Source organism: Aethalodelphis obliquidens, unplaced genomic scaffold (assembly GCF_003676395.1).
Source record: "Aethalodelphis obliquidens isolate GAN/ISIS:26980383/991018 unplaced genomic scaffold, ASM367639v1 scaffold44, whole genome shotgun sequence".
NCBI lineage: Eukaryota > Metazoa > Chordata > Mammalia > Artiodactyla > Delphinidae > Aethalodelphis > Aethalodelphis obliquidens.
Genome location: NW_020837988.1, coordinates 14,354,938 through 14,375,433, shown reverse-complemented (window position 1 = coordinate 14,375,433; position 20,496 = coordinate 14,354,938). Strand labels below are relative to the sequence as shown.

The window sequence follows — 20,496 nt, the reverse complement described above, 5'->3', positions numbered from 1 at the left end:
ATCCTACTCCGCCAAATCTCTCTGAGCTTCAACTTCCTCATCAGTGAAGAGAAAAAAGGAAATAGAGATAATAACACCAAACTCATGCAGCACCTCCGTGTGGATTAAAGAAGGTTAAATATGTGTTAAGACTGTAAGTCAGTGCCTTGATAGAGAAGAGTGATCCTTCTAAAGACGTCAATCAGATTATGCTTCCCCGCCACTCACAATCCTCTGATGGGTCCCATCTCACTCAGTAGAGGCCGATGTTCACACAGCGGCCTACAAATCCCACACAACCCCACCCTCCCGCACCCCCCCTGGCGCTCTCCGATTATCTCCTCCTCACTCTATTCTGGTGAGGAGGAATGCTGGAATGCCATGCTGGAATACAGGATATTCCTGAGTACTGCCAAGCCTGCCCCTGCCTCGGGGCCTTTGCATTTACTGTTCCCTGTGCCGAGGTCTTCGATCAGATGTCACCATCTCAGAGAGGTCTTCCACGACCATCTCCTACCCCCCAGGATTCCCTACCCCTCTTCCCTGCTTAATTTTTCTCCATGACACTGACCACCTCCAAAGTACTGTGTATTTTGCTTATGTTTTTAACGTCTGACTCGGGCCACTGGAAGATCCAAGGGGGCTGGGATTTATCTTTCGCTGCCTGCTATACCCTCAACATCTAAAACAGTGCCTGGCGCACAGGAGCTGCTCAGTATATTTACTGAATGGGGCAATCGATAAATGTTAGTTTCCTTCCCACTTCCACTCCTGCCCTGCCTGGATATCCATTGCTGATCACTTCTACAATCCAGCAGCTCTGCTCTATCAACCCTCAACCCAGAATCCACCTAGCAATCCCCTTTCCTCTGCCCAGGCTTCTGAGCACTGCCGAAGAAAACACTATAATCACGTGTGTGATACCAAAATACATGTGTGGCCAGCTGGGCCCATGTCATAGGAGATATGTTTATCTATTTCCTGGTTGGCCTCTGTTCCCCGTTCCTCACAGCTGGTGTTTCAGACCTTCACCCCTTGCCTCAAGGCTCTTTCCTCTCCGCACATGACTCCCCTCTGTGGCACAGGGGAAGTGAGGGGGGCAGAGCGGGTTCTCAGAAACTTCCTACCCCTCACCCTCCAGGTTTGCCCAACCCCACCCTTCCCTTCACATCTCTATAAAAGGACGTTTTCACCTTCATGTTCACAGATATTTCACACTCACACATCTAAAGCCCCCAGACGGTATCCTGTCTCCAAGGATCTTCAAATCCTTCTGGCTAACTCCTTCCCCTCTGCCTACAAACACACCAAACCTCTGGGGTCCCCTTGCCTCCTTTGTACATGCTCCCCGTTCTCTCCTAAATGCATCCACTTTAAGTGTACAGTTTGATGAGTCTTTTTTTGGCCATGCTGCATGGCTTGTGGGATTTTAGTTCCCCGACCAGTAATCGAACCTGGGCCCTCGGCAGTGAGGGCACAGAGTCCTAACTACTGGACCACCAGGGAATTCCCTCGATGGGTCTTGAAAAACATGCACATCCACGTGGCTACCCTCACGATCAAGATACAGGATATCTCCATCACCCTGAAACATCTTCTCATATCCCCTTAGATTCAATACCCTAACCCCCACCCCAGACACCACTGACAGATCTGTTATGTTTGTTCTAAAATTTCACAAATGGAATTCATACAGGAGGTTCTCTTTTCTGTCTGGCTTCTTTCTCTCTGCATCATGTTTCTGAAATTCACCCATAATGTTGAGTGTATCCGTTTGTTCTTTTTTGGTGCTGAATAGTACTCCACTGTATGGGCATACCATCAATTGTTCATCTGTGGATGGATGTTTGGGTTATTTCCAATTTTGGGCTGAAAAAACGTGAATAAAGCTGCTAGGAACATTTGCGTACACGTCTTTGGACCTATATTTTCATCTCTCTTGGGAAAATACCTGGGAGTAGAATGACTGAGCCATACTGTTTACATCTGACTTGACAAGAAACTGCCACAGTCCTCCAAAGGGGCCGTGCCTTCCCGCCAGCAATGTGTACGTTGTCTAGAATTTTTTATCTTTAAAAAAATTTTTTTAACACACAAAAATCAATTGATAAACACGTTGATATCAAAATTAAAAACACAGTATCATATACAGTTCTTAAAAAAATACTTAGATGTAAATCAAACAAAAGAGAGACAAGACTTATATGTTGAAAACTTCAAAATGCTGATAAGAGAAATAAAAGATCTAAAATGCAGAGACATACCATGTTCATAGTACAGAAGATTCAACATAGAAAAGATACCAATTCTTCCCAAACTGATATACAAGTATAATGCAATTCCTACCAAAATTCCAGAAAGATTTTTTTAAAAACATCTTTATTGGAGTATGATTGCTTTACAATGGTGTATTAGTTTCTCCTGTATAACAAAGTGAATCAGCTATACATATACATATATCCCCATAACTCCTCCCTCTTACCCTCCCTAACCCACACCTCTAGGTGGTCACAAAGCACCGAGCTGATCTCCCTGTGCTGTGCGGCTGCTTCCCACTACCTATCTGTTTTACATTTGGTAGTGTATATATGTCCATGACACTCTCTTCGTCCATCCCAGCTTACCCTTCCCAGTCCCCGTGTCCTCAAGTCCATTCTCTACATCTGTGTCTTTATTTCCATCCTGCCCCTAGGTTCTTCAAAAGCACTTTTTTTTTTGCCTATAGTTTTTAAAATGTTGATTCCTAGGTCCTTCCCCCAGGAAGTTGATTCTGTAGGTAGAGCCAGGGAATTTGAATTTGTAACACATGTGAGGTGATTCTGACGCTGAGCCATACTGGGAAACCAACACTCGGGATCCTCTGTTTCACCCTCTCACTTTCCATACCTTTCTCAAGGCGCTGCTCTCTGGCCCCTACCCTCAGGATAAGGTCCAAACTGCCAGTGTCAAGTTCCAGTGGCCGAGTCTAATAAACACTGACAAATCCTTCTCCCACGTGACATCTGGCAACGTTCTCCAGGAGAGCCCCTGACCCAGTCCCACTTCCAACTGCTATGGAGTCTCTCAGCCCCAGAACCCGTCATCCATCCTGAACCTGCTCCTCCTTTTGCATCCCCCAGATCGGTTCGTTGACCCCACTTCCACCCGGTCACACAATCTGGAACCTCAGAGTTCTCCTGACTCCCCCCACCTTCTCTTAATTCTAACCCTCTCCCATTCAATTAGATCCTGAGTTTTATCAGATTAGACCTACTAAACGTTTCTCAAAAATCTATGTCCTCCTTTTCCTCTCCTTCACCAAAATGTGGCAGTCACCACTTCCCACTGGCTCTACGGCAAGCTCCCTGTCTCAGATCTCTGCCCTTCAGACGTGCACTCCACCCACCGCCCGAGGGCCGACAAAGGCAAATCTGTTCTTGTCTTTCCTCCACGTAAAATCCTACAAGGGCTCCCCTCTGCCGACTGAATACCTTCCATCTCTGTGGCTCAGGTCAGAGGTTCCCAAACTTTCTGGGTTCACAGCACCCTTAGTGTCTTGGTAATTTCTTCACAAGGCCCGAGGCCAAAAGAAATACCTAATGGTTCCATTTATTCAGTGGTTAGGTCCAAACGACTTAAGTATTTAGGGCCTCGCAACTTAGAGGCCACGTGGAAAAAAATAATACTACACGTCAACTGAGAGAGAAATGTTTATTTCATTCTTAACCATAATTACTCACTAGTGGGATGTGTGTACCTGTTGGGCGCTGCACATATTCCAAATCTTCTACTCTTGTTAGACACAGCCACTCTGATTACCGTGCCATGTTGATTTCCAGGTGGTATTTGAATTGTATCACAGCCCAAAACTCAGCTGTGCAAAGACACGTCCTTGAAAGGCAAGTAGCGCGATCTAACGTTGGAAAGTACTGACTGCCTCAGGCGTGGTGTTTGACACTGTGGAGCGCTGCTGTATTTCTCTTAAAAGTTTAAAACTACCTGCAGTGCCTCGAGAGCTTGCCGGGGCTCCCAGGGCCCCTCCGCACACAAAGGAACCACAGGCCTTAAGCATTCAAGGCTCTGTAACACCTGGGCCCAATTCTTCTTCGTCACATCTCCTCCCCAGACTCAGCCCATGCTGTCATGTCAGTCTCTGCGCTCACCATGACCTGCCGCAACTCCGTCCATCCACCTCTGCTTGTCCTTCAAATGCCCCTCTCTCCAGGAAATCAGAAACTGAACGCCTACTGCACTTGGTATTTTCTTTTTTTCTTTTGGCTGCCACGCCGCTTTGTGGGATCTCAGTTCCCCGACCAGGGATCAAACCTGGGCCTCCTGCAGGGGAAGTGTGGAGTCCTAACTACTGGACCGCCAGGGAATTAATTCGCTTGGTAAGTTCTTATGATGCACTTACCACATTTCTCAGGTGACAGGCACTTAATTGCATGTGGCCTTTCTGGTTCTCAAAAATCTGGGGGCTGGATTGAATTTTAAGCATTTTGTAGGGCAGGGACTATCTATTTTGTTTCTTGTGAAATACACACAGGCAAGTGCCTGGGGCTTATGACGGTTCAATGAATAATCAGAGCGTGAACTCCCGTGTAAGTGCTGCCCGGGTCTTTGCTCCCCTCATACTTAGCAGGTAATCCTGTCTGCAGAATGAAAAGAAGTCGATAACTTAAGATATCCAATACTGCATGTGGGATATAATCATTCTGATAAGTTTATCCTAAGGAGAAGGACTTTTCCACACAGAAACCTACATGATAAAAGCCAAAAAGAACTGCCCAGGTGTAGCTCTGTTTGTTCACTCACATTTAAAAATTACTTAAATTTATGGGAAAAAATGATATGGCATTTGCTTCAAAAATGATGGAGGAGGGGGAGGGGGCAGTCATGTGTGGACCATCACTGAAGCTGGGTGGCTGGGTGCATGCGGCTTTCTTACTATTCTCTTTACTTTTGTGTGTGTTGAAGTTTTTCTAAAATGAAAAAAATTTTAAGAAGAGAAGCTAAAAAAAAAAAAAAAAAAAGAAGCTATTTAAGGAATACCTTTCCAGGGGGTTGAAAAGAAAGGCCTGTTCTTCCTGCCCACCCTTAGCTGTAGTATAAATCTTGAGAGCCTGATCCTACAATGTCACAGGGCTGGAAGAGAGAAGAGAAACCCAGGGGACGAGCAAGATGGACCCGGTCAGCACTATTTCAGGCTTCCCTAAACACAGAAAAATGCCTCTGATGAAGTCAACCACAATTTAAATAATTGTCTCAAAGCGCAGTTTGGGACCGACAGCCCCTCTCTGGAGGAGACTCTGGGCAGACTTACTTTCAGGTAGGAAGGGATAAGATCGCTTTGATTACAGAAGCTGCCAGAACAGGCTGCACATCTGACTGGAGCTCAAGGAGCCCTACGAGATCATTCTCTTCCCTTCCCTAGATGAGCATCGATATTTCTGGAACACACTGCTTCTCCGGAGGAATCTAGATGGGCACTGGCTTTACTGCCCTGCTCCTCCTAACCTCTTCTTTCTAAAGCACAACCGCCCAGCTGGCCCCGACACACCTGGCATTTAAAACCAGCTCCCTCTCTGACTGGGAGGCCTCTCCAGGTACGAGTAAGATGTCGTGACACAGCTAGAAACTCTGCAAACCAGACCCTTCTAAGTGCACCTCCAGCAGCGACCAGAAATGTTTTGGGTTGGCCCTCCTGAAAGGTATTTAAGGACCAAAAGACCACAAATGAAGTCCCAACTGCTTTTATGCTCCCTTTAAGCATCCCCGTACGCCAAATATTTCAGAGCCTCGTTCCTTCTGCGAGCAAAACAAGAAAGGTGGTTGCATGGTAGGGGGTGAGACCTTGGAGGAGAAAGGGGTGGAAACTTTGGGAGGTGGTGTGGTGGGCACTAAGGAGGGAGCAGCTGGAGGCTTCTGAGAAGAAGAGAAACGTGGTACAAGTCTCTGAAGGAAGGTGAGACAGGCAGGCACCAGGGGACACAGCAGATGAGACAGAGAAGCAGCAGCAAACACAAAGGGTAGTGAGGAAAGCAATGCCATAACCCCAGTGAGAAGGTCTGTGCCAGTGGGGGCAGGGGAGGGTGGGCAGGGAGGGTGGTGGGCAGGAACCAAACAGGAGGGGAAGAAGAACGTCAACAGGACTTTGTCCTGATCAGAAAAATGAAGTGCAGGAAAGGAATGAGTTAAAGAGGACATGGAGATTTTGACCCTAGCTGATGGTGCAACTAGATCGGTTAGTCTGAAGGCAAAAGCTGCCACTTCCTCAAGAAAATGCTTAAGGGTCGAATACTGTCTTCTTATAAAATTTATTGGTAGAAACAAGGCCATTCTCACACACACACACACACACACACACACACACACACACACACACACACCCTTAACTCAAAACTTAACTCTCCCCAATATGGTTCATGCACTCAAGTGAACCAATCAGGGAATCCTCATTTCCTCCCTCCAGAGGGAAGGAACGTTGGTTACCTGCGCCTTGAACTCCCCTTACAGTTGTTAGGTCCAGGTTGTAAGGTGGCAAGTCTCAAATGTTCCTCGAAGTTCAGCTTTCTTGAGGACAGCATTTTAAAATAGACGTCTAGCTCTCGGGCTTGGACCTAGGTTACGGCGGCGTGGTTAAATGCGCCAAGAAGGTCGGAATCGTGGGTAAATGTGGCCCTTACGGTGCCGCCCCCAGGAAAACGGTGAAGAAAACTGAAAGCAGCCAGCACGCCAAGTACACTTGTTCCTTCCGTGGCAAAACCAGGTGAAGAGACGAGCTGTGGGCATTTGGCACTGTGGTTCCTGCATGAAAACGGTAGCTGGCGGTGCCTGGACCTACAACACCACCTGCCATCACAGTAAGGTCTGTCATCAGAAGACCGAAGGAATTGAAGGACCAGTAGAAGCACCACCATTTGCAATGTTTCTAGCCTATGATGCACAGGTTAGTTTATGTAACAAAAATAAATAAAATAAAATGGACATCTAATCAGAAGCTCCTAAAATCCACAGTGAAATTCCAAATCTCATCAGAACTGGGGGAAGATGCTATGAGTTTTCTTGCAGGGTAATCTCTGTAAGTCACCAAATGTCATGTGTGATAAAGACGATCCTGTAGAAATACCAAGGTCATCGGAAAAACCACCCATACCAAAGGCTGTCGAACTCTATGGTCTTACTCATCCTCACCTCAGCAGAAGTAACTCAGACCTAAAAAAGCACACGGCGTGCTATAACCAGCTGTGAAGGAATTAAAACTATAACCAAGCGTGAAGGAGGATAAGACAATTTAATGCTTGGGACTAGGCCCCAGTGCCTCTCAGGATGTCACTGACTTCACAGAATTCATTCTTGAGCCATGAATTGAGCCATGATGATGAGCAAGAGAACAGTAACGAAGTCACAGCCCAAACTGGCCTTTTACTGGGTGCTTCAACATTCACAACTGTCTTCCGATACATTGCAAGCAATGCTGCAGAGAACCCCCGCTGGAGCTGAAACCTATGCTACTGCGTGTGATGACTGCTATTCATAAATTCATAAGGCCCTCCGGACGGTGAGACGTATTATTCTGAAGCAAATCCCAGGTGTGTGGGAGGGACGTGAATGGGGGTACAGAGAAACGAGACTGGGTACCAGCTGGTGCTTACTGAAGCTGAGTAATGGGTACAAGAGGCTTCGTTATATAATTATCTCGATGTTTGTATATGTTTAGAATCGTTCGTGATAAAACATGAAACACAAAAAAGAGAAAGAGAGAAAATACTTTTTCAAGAGACTCAAACGCAGAAACAGGCCTCTCTCACAGCCCCTCTCAAAAACTTAATTTTCAGTCCTCTGAAACAATGGAGAACAAATGAACGCCTTTTTTGTGCTTAAGCAATGAGGGAGAAAGGTAGTGATGCATATCTTAAGCCTAGAAAATTCCTTAAGAGAAAACAGATTAGAACTACTAATGAAAAGTCATCCCTTTCACAACCTCCCCTTCTCATGTTTCCCTCACACCTCTGAGGGCAAATCTTGGACTCTTCAGGGGAACATGCGCACCGCCTGAAGGACAGGACGGAAAACCAACTGCAGAAAGTCACAACAAGCCATGTGCAACTCAAGATCAGGAACTGGAACCTTCCATGACAGTACATCCTGAGGAGGCAAAGCCCAGCTTCACCTGTTTCTCCGGGTTACCTGGGGCCTGAGTCAGTGCTGGGTGTCACAGAAGTTTACTAGAGCATCCCTCGTTGTCCAGAGACCCCACCCTCAAGGAATTAGAAGTCCAGTAGGAAGACAAATGTAAAAAAAATTCACAGCAAACAGGAAGTGTCGTAAGAGAGGCTTCAATGAAATGCCCCGGGAGCTCGATGAGGGAGGCTCTCACCCCGCAGGAGTCCAGGAGGTAAGATGTGAAGGGGGTCTTAATGGATAAACAGGGGCCTGCCCAACACTGCAGGCTGCTGGCAGGGAAGGGACATAAGCAAAGGCCCGATGTCTCCGAGACCTGGAGAGGATATCGTGGCGGCAACAAGCAGCTGAGGCTGGAGAGGGGGGTGAGAGCCCGACTGGGAAGGGCCTTGCACGTGTGCTAAGGAGCTCAGACTCCACCCCGGGGTCCAGTGCTTCGCAAACTAACTGTGGTGAAGGGCCAGCTGTTGAAAATTCCAACCCACCATGGATGAGGCTAATGCTCCCTTTTTGTACTTCTCGTGGACAAGGAACAGGGGTGGGAAGACCACACACGGAGTAGCACTGCTCCAGACAACACCAAGTGCATTTCAGCAGGGGGTGCAGCACGGTCCAGGTAATCTTTCTAGAGGGTATGTCCAAGGGCTGCGTGCTGGGTGAATGGGAGCATAAGGCAGGCAGCAGGGATGGCGGTCAGGAAACTGTCACGTGGATCCAGGAGGTGGATGTCGAGAGCGGGGCTGAGACACTGGCAAGGGGGACAGGGAGAAGTAGTCAGATCTGGGAGACCCTTCACGAGTCCAGGGGACAGGACGTGGTGACCAAGGGGCAGAGCATCACTCTTTTCTAGCCTGGGTGCACCATGACTGTCAGCACAAGTAGGAATTGTGAAAAGAGGCACATGGTTTTAGAAAGTCATGTGGGAAGATTTTCTTCAAGTTTCAAATAACTAATTTTGTTTTAATCCTTCCCTCATAAGAAATCTCCAATATTAACCATTCAGGGGACATCTCAGGAGTCTAGACCTGTCTGGCTGGGAGAGCAGCATATTTTTATAGTTAGTAAAGAATGGTTCTAAATTAGATCCAGTCCGGGACTTCCCTGGCCGTCCAGTGGTTAAGATTCCGCATTTCCAATGCAGGGGTCGCGAGTTTGATCCCTGGTCGGGGAACTAAGATCCCACATGCCACGCGACGCAGCCAAAAAAATAAGTAAGTAAATAACTAACTAACTAAAGTAGGCCCAGTCCTCCATACCTACTATTACTGGAAAGGAGATTGAAGGAAATGGGAGTGGGGTTGCTACAGAATAAGCCGCAATTTGATGAAGATTTGAGAGTCAAACTTAGCATTAACTAGTATTCCAAGGGGCGTGTAAGAAGCCCTAAACCGGCCGTGGCAATACCGAAAAAAGTCCTTTAACTCCACCAAGCCAAGGCAAGCTCTGTAAAATGAATCTAACACAAAACATGACAGCAACATTCTCAGTTTGTATTCGGGCTGGGAGTGCAGCAATGAAACACACTCAGCCATGTTCACTGGTGACATTTCAGAGACAGACAGTGGTGCTGCTACAGTTACAAAGTCACAGCTTAGAAAGATCACACCTAAGGTAAAATGCCAGGACTCAAATTAGTTTCTGAAAACAAATAAAACTCGTTTTCTGTACTAAGTGTAGTCTGCTGCTGTGGTGTGAGAAATCTCCATTTCTGGGAACAGCGACACATGTTTGGTTGAGGAACAAAAGCACCTGCCAAAACCACTCTGTAGAAAGAAAAAAAAACACTCCCAGTCTGTTGGCCCCTGAAAAAAGTAAACAGTTAGGAAACCATGAAGTGGAATAACAGGTATATATTCTACAGAACCCCAGTTTGATGACTTAAAGGGGTCTGTTAGCATCGGCAAGTTTCTTCCATTTGAGTTTGACTCCCCACTGCCACTCAGGGCCAAGCCCACGTCCTCCCTTGCCTGGACCAGTGCAGTAGCCTCCACCTGGCCCTGTCAGTTCAGCCTCAACACAGCACCTGCTGATCCTGTAAAGTAGAGGCCAGGTGTCTTAGCCCAGGCTGCCATAACAAAATACCATGGCCTGGGTGGCTTCAACAACAGACATTTATTTCTCACAGCTCTGGAGGCTACAAGTCCAAGATCAGGGTGTCGGCATGGCTGAGTTATGGTGAGAGCCCTCTTCCTGGCTTGCAGACAGCTGTCTTCTCACTGTGTCCTCATGTGGTGGAGGGAGAGTGAGCTCTGGTCTCTTCTTCTTCTTGTAAGGGCAGTGATCTCATTATGGGGGCACCACCCTCATGACCTCATCTAAACCCAGTCACCTCCCAAGGGCTCCACCTCCAAATACCATCACATTGAGGGGGGTTAAGGCTTCAACATATGAATGTGGGGAGGACACAAACATTCAGTCCATAACACCAGGGTATATCACTCTTCTGCTCAGATTCCTCCAATGGCTTTGAAAAAAACAACATCCTTAACACCAGCTACCAGGCCCTATACCTGTGGTCTCCTTGGGGAGGGCACTGCTCGACAGGCAGTGCTCAGGAAATCTGTGAGGGCATTTCTTGGTGGTCTCAGAGACTGGGCCCTCCTGGTGGGGACCAGGAATCCTAGGTAGCCCTGCAGAGCTGAAAACTGCCCCATATCTGCAGGCTGTTCTTATGTCCTGCCAGACACTCACGTGGGCCAAAAACCTTTAATTATCTGGGTGTACAACCTACACTGCTTTATATAGGAGCACAAAAGCACTTTTTGCACAAGTTTACACAATGAATCTTCTCAAAATGTGACTACTGTATAAATCAAGTAGGGATGTATTTCTTTTGTTTGGAATATTATGAGAATTGTTCACCATCTTGGAAATCCGGCCACCATCCTAGTCTGCATTTTTCTTAGTCAGTGTTAACAGGCACAGCATTCAATCACAGGGGGAGTGTTGGTATGTATCAGTATGTGTCTGAGCCTTTACATGTTAAATTACATACCTGTAATTAAAAACTACTTTCTTATTATTTCAGATTACCAGTTGGGTAATATATTTCTTTTTAAAACTGTGTGCATATATAGGTTATTGTCTATAAATTGTGTTCCAGGCAGTGGTGGGGACAATAAATATTCTGAGGGGACAGGTAGGCCGGGGGAGGGACAAATTAGGAGTATGGGATTAATAGATACAAACTACTATACATAAAATAGATAAGCAACAAGGATATACTGTATAGCACAGGGAATTATACCCAGTATCTTATAATAACCTATAGTAGAATATAATCTGCAAAAAAAACTGAATCACTATGTTGTACACCTGAAACTAACACAACACTGTAAGTCAACTGTACTTCATACACACACACACACACACACACACACACACACACACACACACACACATTAAGGGAGCACTGTACCCCTAACATGACTGGCCTCCCAGTTCCTCTCTTACTTCTCTCCTTCCTCTCCTCACTGTACTCCAGCCACTCCTACTTCTCTGCCCTTCTTCTCCCTGCCAACCGCACCCACCTTTGCCCCCCGAAACCCATGCCTTCTGCCTAAAGACTCCCCTGACCCCAAGGGTTCTTGCTCAATGGCACCTTCTCAGTGGGGGTCCCAGTTTTAAACTGCATCCCCGCCCACCCCACCTCAGCCCAGCTACCTGGCACTCCCTGTTCCACTTCCCTGCTTTCCTTTCCTCCACAGCTCTTATCACCACTATGTACTTTTGTTTTAAAACATCTTTATTGGAGTATAATTGCTTTACAATGGTGTGTTAGCTTCTGCTGCATAACAAAGTGAATCAGCTATACATATACATATATCCCCATATCCCACTCCCTCTTGCTTTGTCTCCCTCCCACCCTCCCTATCCCACCCCTCTAGGTGGTCACAAAACACCAAGCTGATCTCCCTGTGCTATGCGGCTGCTTCCCACTAGCTATCTGACATTTGGTAGTGTATAGATGTCAATGCCACTCTCTCACTTTGTCCCAGCTTACCCTTCCCCCTCCCCTTGTCCTCAAGTCCATTCTCTGTCTGCGTCTTTATTCCTGTCCTGCCCCTAGGTTCTTCAGAACCTTTTTTTTAAGATTCCATATACATGTGTTAGCGTATAGTATTTGTTTTTCTCTTTCTGACTTACTTTACTCTGTATGACAGACTCTAGGTCCATCCACCTCACTACAAATAACTCAATTTTGTTCCTTTTTACAGCTGAGTAATATTCCATTGTATATATGGGCCACAGCTTCTTTATCCATTCATCTGTCCATGGACACTTAGGTTGCTTCCATGTCCTGGCTATTGTAAATAGTGCTGCAATGAACATTGTGGTACATGACTTTTTGAATTATGATTTTCTCGGGGTATATGCCCAGTAGTGGGATTGCTGGGTCGTATGGTAGTTCTATATTTAGTTTTGTAAGGAACCTCCATACTCTTCTCCATAGTGGCTGCATCAATTTACATTCCCACCAACAGTGCAAGAGGGTTCCTTTTTTTCCACACCCTCTCCAGCATTTATTGTTTGTAGATTTTTTGATGGTGGCCATTCTGACTGGCGTGAGATGATACCTCATTGTAGTTTTGATTTGCATTTCTCTAATGATTAGTGATGTTGAGCATCCTTTCATGTGTTTGTTGGCAATCTGTACATCTTCTTTGGAGAAATGTCTATTTAGGTCTTCTGCCCATTTTTGGATTGGGTCGTTTGTTTTCTTTATGTTGAGCTGCATGAGCTGCTTGTATATTTTGGAGATTAATCCTTTGTCAGTTACCACTATGTACTTTATCTCTGTATCTGTTCACCCCATAGAATGAAGGCTCTATGAGGGCAAGTATTTTGCCGTATCCTCAGGGTCTAGAACAGTATCTGGATACCTTTATAATCTACTTACGTATTAATGGTTTAGAAATACCAATTTTGAAATCTTCAGTGATAACTGCAAGATTAAAATTAAATTGAAAACTCAGGGTCTCTATATATGTTACCATCTTTAATCTTTGTATAGAAATAGAGACAGAGAGGCTACCCGGGGCTGAATTTAGCTAAAATAAGCCAATTTCTTCTCAGAAAAACAATGAGACTTAGAACATATTGAAATTTCACTGAATTGAATTTCATTACTTGAAATTACTAGGCCTTAATCGGCTTTCTCTAATTCTGCCTTTAAGTGTCTCTTATCTCCTCCTTGCTCTGCCTACCTAACCAGTTGCTGGATTCTCCTGATCCTATTGCTGGCACGCCTCTCATCCTCCCCACCTCTTCCCTTCCCGCTGCCCCTTTCTCAGGTCTGTCTCACGTCTCTAGTCACCCCATGCACTGCTGCTGGATTAATCTGGAAGCTGAGCACCTGCTGAGTCACTCACCTGCTCAGCCGCGTCAATGGCTCCCAACTTCCTGTTCACTCAAGTACAAATGGCTCAGAGCTACCACAGGGCTCAATATCCCCCCTGCCTCCCTCCCTCCACCTCCATCCCCCAGCTCCTCCCAAACCGGACCAGTGCCCACACCCCAGACCTGGTGCCTCCTTGGCTCCTTGCCAGGCCTCACTCCCGACTGAAAGTCAGTGTATCCGCCAAGGCTCAGCTCCAATGCGTGGAGGCTTTCCTGCCCCCGCAGCTGGACACGGGCTCACAGCAGTTCCTAGCACTCTCTTTGGCGGTTACAAGGCTGCTCCCGGTTGAAGTTCTATGTACTTGTCATTTCTCCCTCCCGACTGTGGGCTCCCTGAGGGCAGGGGCTGTCTTTTTCTTTTTTGTGCCCCATACAGTATCTTTCACAGACTAAGTTCTCTAAACATGTGTTAAATTTAAAAGGAGGCAAATTCTTTAAGCTCTAAGTTACAGAACAGAACAGATTGATTTTTAAAAACAATTTTTAAAATTTATTTGGTTGCATTAGGTCTTAGCTGAGGCAGGAGGGCTCCTTAGTTGTGGCAGGCGAACTCTTAGTTGCAGCATGCATGTGGGATCTAGTTCCCAGACCAGGAATTGAACCCGGACTCCCTGCATTGGGAGCGAGGAGTCTTAACCACTGCGCCACCAGGGAAGTCCCCAGATTAATTCTTATGTTTGGCTAAGTAACAAACGAGGCAGGACACAGTTTTGTTGGATAGAGCCGAGGCTACTTGCAGAAATTAAGACTTGGAGATCAATTCAAAACAATACATGTAAGGGAAAGCAAAGCAGAAGAATGAAGTGGCTTGGGGGCAAAAATGCCCTGCCTGGGAATACTGAAACTGAGGGAACAGCCCTACCATTTAACAGTGAAAATGTTTATCTCAATCCTTTTGTGACTTGTTGATTTTCATCTCTGGACAACATCAGAAATTCTGAAATATAAAGAACTCTGCATAAACATGAGGAGAAAGAGCACAGATAATATTCTGGGAGACTGTAAGGCACTGCCCAAACTGGGCTCTCCCATCTTCTTGTGGCCCCTCACTTCTGAGAGACCTGGTCCTTTTCGTCACTTAAAGTCCTTGCTGATCCAAGCAGGCCCAGCAGGTGAGGGAGGGCAGTCTGTGGTACCCCAGCTGCCAGCATCTATGGATGGTAACGTTTGCTGCTGAATTGACAAGATGATGTGTGACCTTCTGATATACACCAATATTTTTCCATGTAAAATACTGTTTTGGAACATTTTATTAATGAAGGGAAAACACTTGTTGTGCTCATGAGAATAATGAGTCACAGATTAGTGACGAAAGAGAACATACCGGTCAGACCTGAATTTAGGGACAAAGGAGAATTATGACAGGACTGAATAATAGAGATGACTCTGAAGCCCCCAATCCTGGGATTTGCCTGGCTTTTATCAGGGAAGAGTAGTTTGGGAATTGAATACAATTTCCCAGCTGTTGGGACTCCAGGCTGCCAACCATCACCAGGAAGACAAGATCATAAAATGGAAGCACGGTAGATTAAATGAGAGACAAGCTTAGTCCTCTACTTCCCTTGATGTAAAGAGCCAATAAAGTGACCAACTTGGATGAATGTCAAATCTTACAGCCCTCAGTTATTTCAGCCTCTATAAAAACAAATCAGTAATTTGAGGTTAGAGAAGATACCTTTTTGTAATTATGATTACAAGATTCTAATCATTAGAACTCAAAAAAAAATTTAAAGCAGCATGTCTTCCTAAAGACCAACCAGCCAGAACTATTAATAGAAAAGCCTAGAGCCATTTAGACATGAAATCCAGACAGAAGCAAAATAATAATAATAAGAAGAAAGATATAGCTTGTCTCAACTGGTACACTTAGCGGATAATCACAACTCAAGCTGTAAACATACCCTTTGAGTGCAACCCCTCTCTTCTCCTTGACTCCATTATCCTTTTTAATTTTATTAAATAATGTATAACTGTTTTTCTCTTTTTCTGGAATGTTTCCTTGGAAGCAGCTGAGCACATGTCCATGTTACCCAAGGGCTAAATCTAAATTACCTTCTTTCAAAGTCCATTTGATTGAGCCTGTCCTCTTGCTGACGGCATGCAAACTTCCGTCCAGGGTTGATACAAACAACAAGGTTTCAGGAAGTGTCACAGTGCTGGGACTTCCAAAAATCTGCAATGAGAGGCAGAAGAATCTACGTGGTCAATATGAGTCCTCACCTTGGGCATGTACAATCACAGACAGGCCCCTCCCTTACCCCAAGAGTTATCCTTCTAAAATCCACCACCTTACAGATGAAGAAACCGAGGCTGACGAGCCTAAGTTCCCATCAAGGTTTGCTGCTGAACTGACAAGACGGACAACATCTTGGACAACAGCTGGGTCAGGACTAGAACCAGGTTGCCTTATTCTATCTGAGCAGCAATCCTTCCTGCACACGGGCTTATGACCTAACACGTCAGGGATGGGGATTCTGAAATAATCCAAGGCAGCCTCCACTGAAACAGAGAAAGTATGCTCAGCTTTCAAACTGACTTCCTTCTCTTGGTTATATCTTACCTTCTAAAACCTGGTTTTCTTGCAAGACTCCATCTTGCAAGAACGCCAGCACACCTACACACACCCACACGCACTTAACGAAATTTTAAAAGGCAGGGAATTGGGGGGAAATATTTAAAGCAAAATAGGAAAAACAGTTCTCATAAACTCATAAAGAGTTTATATAATAATAAAACACCAAGATTTTGAGAGAGACATGTTATAAAAGAAAATGTATAAAAAACATGATCCAAATGATTCTTTACTTATAAGCAAAATATAATTTAAATCAAAATGTACTTCTTATGCTTAATGAATTAAAAAAAAAATTTTACAGAAAATAGCCAAAGGTAGTGAGATTCACTTTCTCATCCATCGTTGACTGGCAATGAAAATGATAAGTTAGCGCAACCTTTCTGGAAAGCATAAAAGTACTCATATTTCTGATCCTGTAGCTCCACTTCTACATCCTAAAGAAATAACTCTGGATATGGAAAAAGCTCTTTGCACAACGTTACTCATTACAGCCCATTTACAAACACAGAAAACAGGAAAGACCTCAATTTTTTTTTTTTAAGACCTGAACTTCTACATGGTTGAAACAAATTATGACAAAGTCAATGGAATATTATGTAATTATTAAAATAGCACTTGAAAGAATCTACAATATAGAAAAATGCTTGCATATGTTATCATGTGAAAAATATAGAATCCAAAATTTAATGTGCACTGTGGTTATAATCATACTGGACAGATCTTTTTTTTTTGGCCTGCCCGTCCTCTAGCTTTGCTGGGAACAGTACACTCATCCACATGGTTTCCATGGGAGCAGCTGTGTGTGTGTGTGTGTGTGTGCGTGCGTGTACACACACGTGAGCAGGTGATAGCTGGTACGGTTTCCTAGGACAACACCCTTTTGAGGTCTGGGCCCACTCAGCAATGCCACCTTGTAATGAGATTTTTCTCTTTCTTTGTCACTATACTGTCCCACCAATCAGCTGGTTCCTGTAGGTCTTGAATTAAAAATAGGTCAAGGTGGGGCAGTGGTTGAGGGTCCGCCTGCCCATGCAAGGGACACGGGTTCGTGCCCCGGTCCGGGAAGATCCCACGTGCCGCGGAGCGGCTGGGCCCGTGAGCCATGGCCGCTGAGCCTGAGCGTCCGGAGCCCGTGCTCTGCAACGGGAGAGGCCACAACAGTGAGAGGCCCGCATATCGCAAAAAATAATAATAATAATAATAGGTCAATGCAACTTGCTTACACTGCGACAGTTTGAATTTTGGTACAAATGCTATTTTTAAAATATAGGAGTATGGCTGGCTTTTAGCACAGAACATAGAGACTGGAGGGTTACTTGTGCGTGGAAGCCTGATCCCAGAATACCTGGTCACTCTTGGTAAAAGCCAGGATGACACTAGTTAATCCTTCAAAAGGGAAAGTTCAATTAATGGCTCTCTCCAGGGCAGCCTGAGGTGGCAGGACAAACACTCCAGTCCTTGCATTCCCTTTCCAAGGTGGAAACCCCCTGACAAGGGGGCGAAGCGGCTGCCAGAACTTCCTCTCACCTCTTGCATGTGTCTGGCCTAGAGGGGAAGAAGTTCCGCCCTCCACTTTGCCCAGGACCAGGGCTCCTCACCTGGAATGAGGGAAACAACAGCAAGCCTTACCCCTACCCGCTGAGTCTACTCTCCATGTAAAGCCTTAAGGATGAAGAAGAAGAGTCTGCTTTGAACGCCACCTTTGCAACGAGGAAATCAGTCTCAGTACAGCCTGGCTAGGAAAACGGAAGCCCCAAGGGTAGCATCTGCCCTTGGCAGAATCCAAAGGTCTTGTACACCAACTATGTCGGGGGTTTTAAAATTATTTTAGTTCACAGGGTACTGATGGTGACAAGCCTCATCTGGACCTGCTCATACCTGAACCAGAGGAACACACATCCCCCGGAGCACCAGGCCTGGAGAACAGTGACCCTCTGACGATCACTGAGGACTGCAGCCAAATGGGACTTGGAGGGGTGGGAAGGCTGCCTCTCACGGAGAAAGGGGAATGGTCTGCAGCTTGATGTGGGGTGCCACATGAAGTCAGGCGGGGGCAGTGGAAGACTGAATAAATGAAAAGGGAAGATGGATGCATATCTGGGTGCCAAAAGGTGGAAATCCCCTCCACTTGTCACATAGTTACCCTAGGAACAACCATTTTTAAGGTCTTGGGAATCACACCAGAATTGGGTTGAACAATCTGGGTGGCTGAAATACTAAGCAATTAAACTTGGGAGATTTCTGCGGATACGTTTTCCACCACGTGGAAAACGCTGGATGAGAGGGAGGAAGGGAGGAAGGAAGGGAAAGAAAGAAAGGGGGGGGGAGGGAGGGAAGAAAGAGAGAGAAAGAAAGGAAGGAAGGAAGGAAGAAAGAGAGAGAGAGAGGGAGGGAGGGAGGAAGGAAGGAAGAGGCCTGAGAAGAAACATGGCTGAAAGGCTGGGAGAGGGGCCCTGGCCTCCACTGCTCCTCAGGCCTGGCCAAGCTCCTGTCCTTGGGCCCATGGACACCTAGTCCTTGCAGTCAATTCCCCTCTTAAACTCATTGGAACTAGGTTTCTGTCCCTTGAGACTGAAACAGTCCTAACCACCCCCACCACCACACACACACACAGCTATTTTTTAATATATCTATAGAAAAAAAAAGATGAAGAAAATATTGTAAAATTAAAGCCATAGTTTTTCTCCTCTATTTTCTAAATTTTCTATAATATGATCATGTAATATGCAATGAAGTTTTCATAAAATATAAAGGAGATGGACAAGTTAGCAGGTGGAAGACAAGCTGGGATTTAAAGGAGCTTCAGCGAGCCCCTAAGTTCCAGAAGCACTTTCCGCCTCAGGATATTAGGCAACCTGATCACCTTTGATCACTGATATCCACCAAACAAGGGACAAAAGTTTAGAAACACAGAGGTCTCCCAGTCAGAGAGTGTGTGTCCAGAATAGAAAAGTTTTGCTGTTGTTAAAGCCTACAGTACAACTATAATTAACTAAATGCCTCCAATACATCTTATCACAGTACTGATATTATTAAAAGGGGCCAACAGTTACTAAAACATATCAGTGCTGCTCCACGACCAGCGTGGAAACAGAAGCCACCTGCCTTGTTTGAGCACCTTGGAAACCACAGGAAGAGCAATTGTCTATGGTTGGTTGGCGACTCGAAATAAAACACTAATCACATAACTAATACAGTCTTCTAAAAAATCTCAAAAAGACCAGGTTTGGCTAGGAGTTGAATTTAGCAACTGAGAGCGCTGAATGAATCACAATGTCCGCAGTCACGTCACAAACCCCATCAACCCGACAGATTTTTCTCTTCTTTGAAGGTCTTGACATTTTCAAATTAGAACGAGCCACTCTGAACAGCGTTATTCTCTCATCAGGCAAATTAATACTACAAGATTTCTGCCTTTTTCCCCCAGCGTTTTTTAAAGCATGAAAATGTCTGCTTTCAGATATAGTTGCTATAACTCACGTGACTTCAATAAGCTTCTAGATGCAATGTGCGATATGGAGCACAGCTGAGAACTATTTGTACCCAAACATCTAAAAACACTGCTTCACAATAATGACCTTGCATATCACCTTCACCCTGTCGGTGCTCCCTTTTCCCTGCAATGGACGAATTAGCAGCAGGCCCTAGAGTTATGCAAACTAGTTTCCAGAGAGCCTGAAAGCAGAGAGAAAAGGCTGATCCTGCAGATCTGTTTCAAGTTGATTACCTGGAATCTGACTCATTTTTCAAACAAGTGGGTTATACACTCCTGGCTTCCGCAGTGACTTCTAAAAAAGTAATTGCAGTGACATTGTAGAGGTAAGTGGCAGGGAATCTAGTCCAGCCTAAAACGAGACATCCATTAGCCAATTGGTCCTCATGGAAGTCTGGCCACATACGTCCTCTCACACGAGGTGACCCTGACATAACAATTCTGGAAATGCCCCGTCTGAGGACCATGGAGCCTGGCAATTCGGACCAGATGATGCTAGGGAAGTGGGTGTCTGTAAAACCAGCTTATTTCACTTGTGTTGATTCCGTGGTAAAAACAGTCCTCACTGCCGCCCTGCTCAGCCAGAACTCCCTCCCGTGAAAACATAATTCCGGGGCTGGATCCTCATGTTCAATGTTCTGATTATAAAGCAAGATTTCCCAAACTCCAGCAGATACACCACTGCATAAAATGCACCACTGCATAAAATGCACCACTTGCTTTGCATTTCCCACAAAGACATGCAAGCAGCTACCAACTGCTCATACAGAGATGATTAAAAGGTAGTAGTCGCCGACGATTTCATTCTCTAATATTCTAAACTCCGCTAATTGTCAGTTGCTCCTGCATTAATGACCTCAACTGCTTGTACTTCAGGTAAGAAAAA

General features: G+C 45.5%; 1 protein-coding gene and 1 pseudogene across 2 annotated transcripts in view; one reads left to right on the top strand and one right to left on the bottom strand.

Annotated features, from left to right (window-relative positions):
- Positions 1-20,496, bottom strand: part of ERN1 (endoplasmic reticulum to nucleus signaling 1) — an 82,795-nt gene that overhangs the window by 40,616 nt on the left and 21,683 nt on the right. For both annotated transcript variants that reach the window (XR_003427651.1, XM_027081195.1), the window contains exon 2: positions 15,595-15,715. Coding sequence is in view for 1 of the 2 variants with exons in the window: in XM_027081195.1 (XP_026936996.1) it covers positions 15,595-15,715 (121 nt within the window). In the remaining variant the exon portion in view is untranslated. The remainder of the gene's footprint in view (positions 1-15,594; positions 15,716-20,496) is intronic.
- LOC113606688 (putative 60S ribosomal protein L37a) lies at positions 6,164-7,754 on the top strand (annotated as a pseudogene).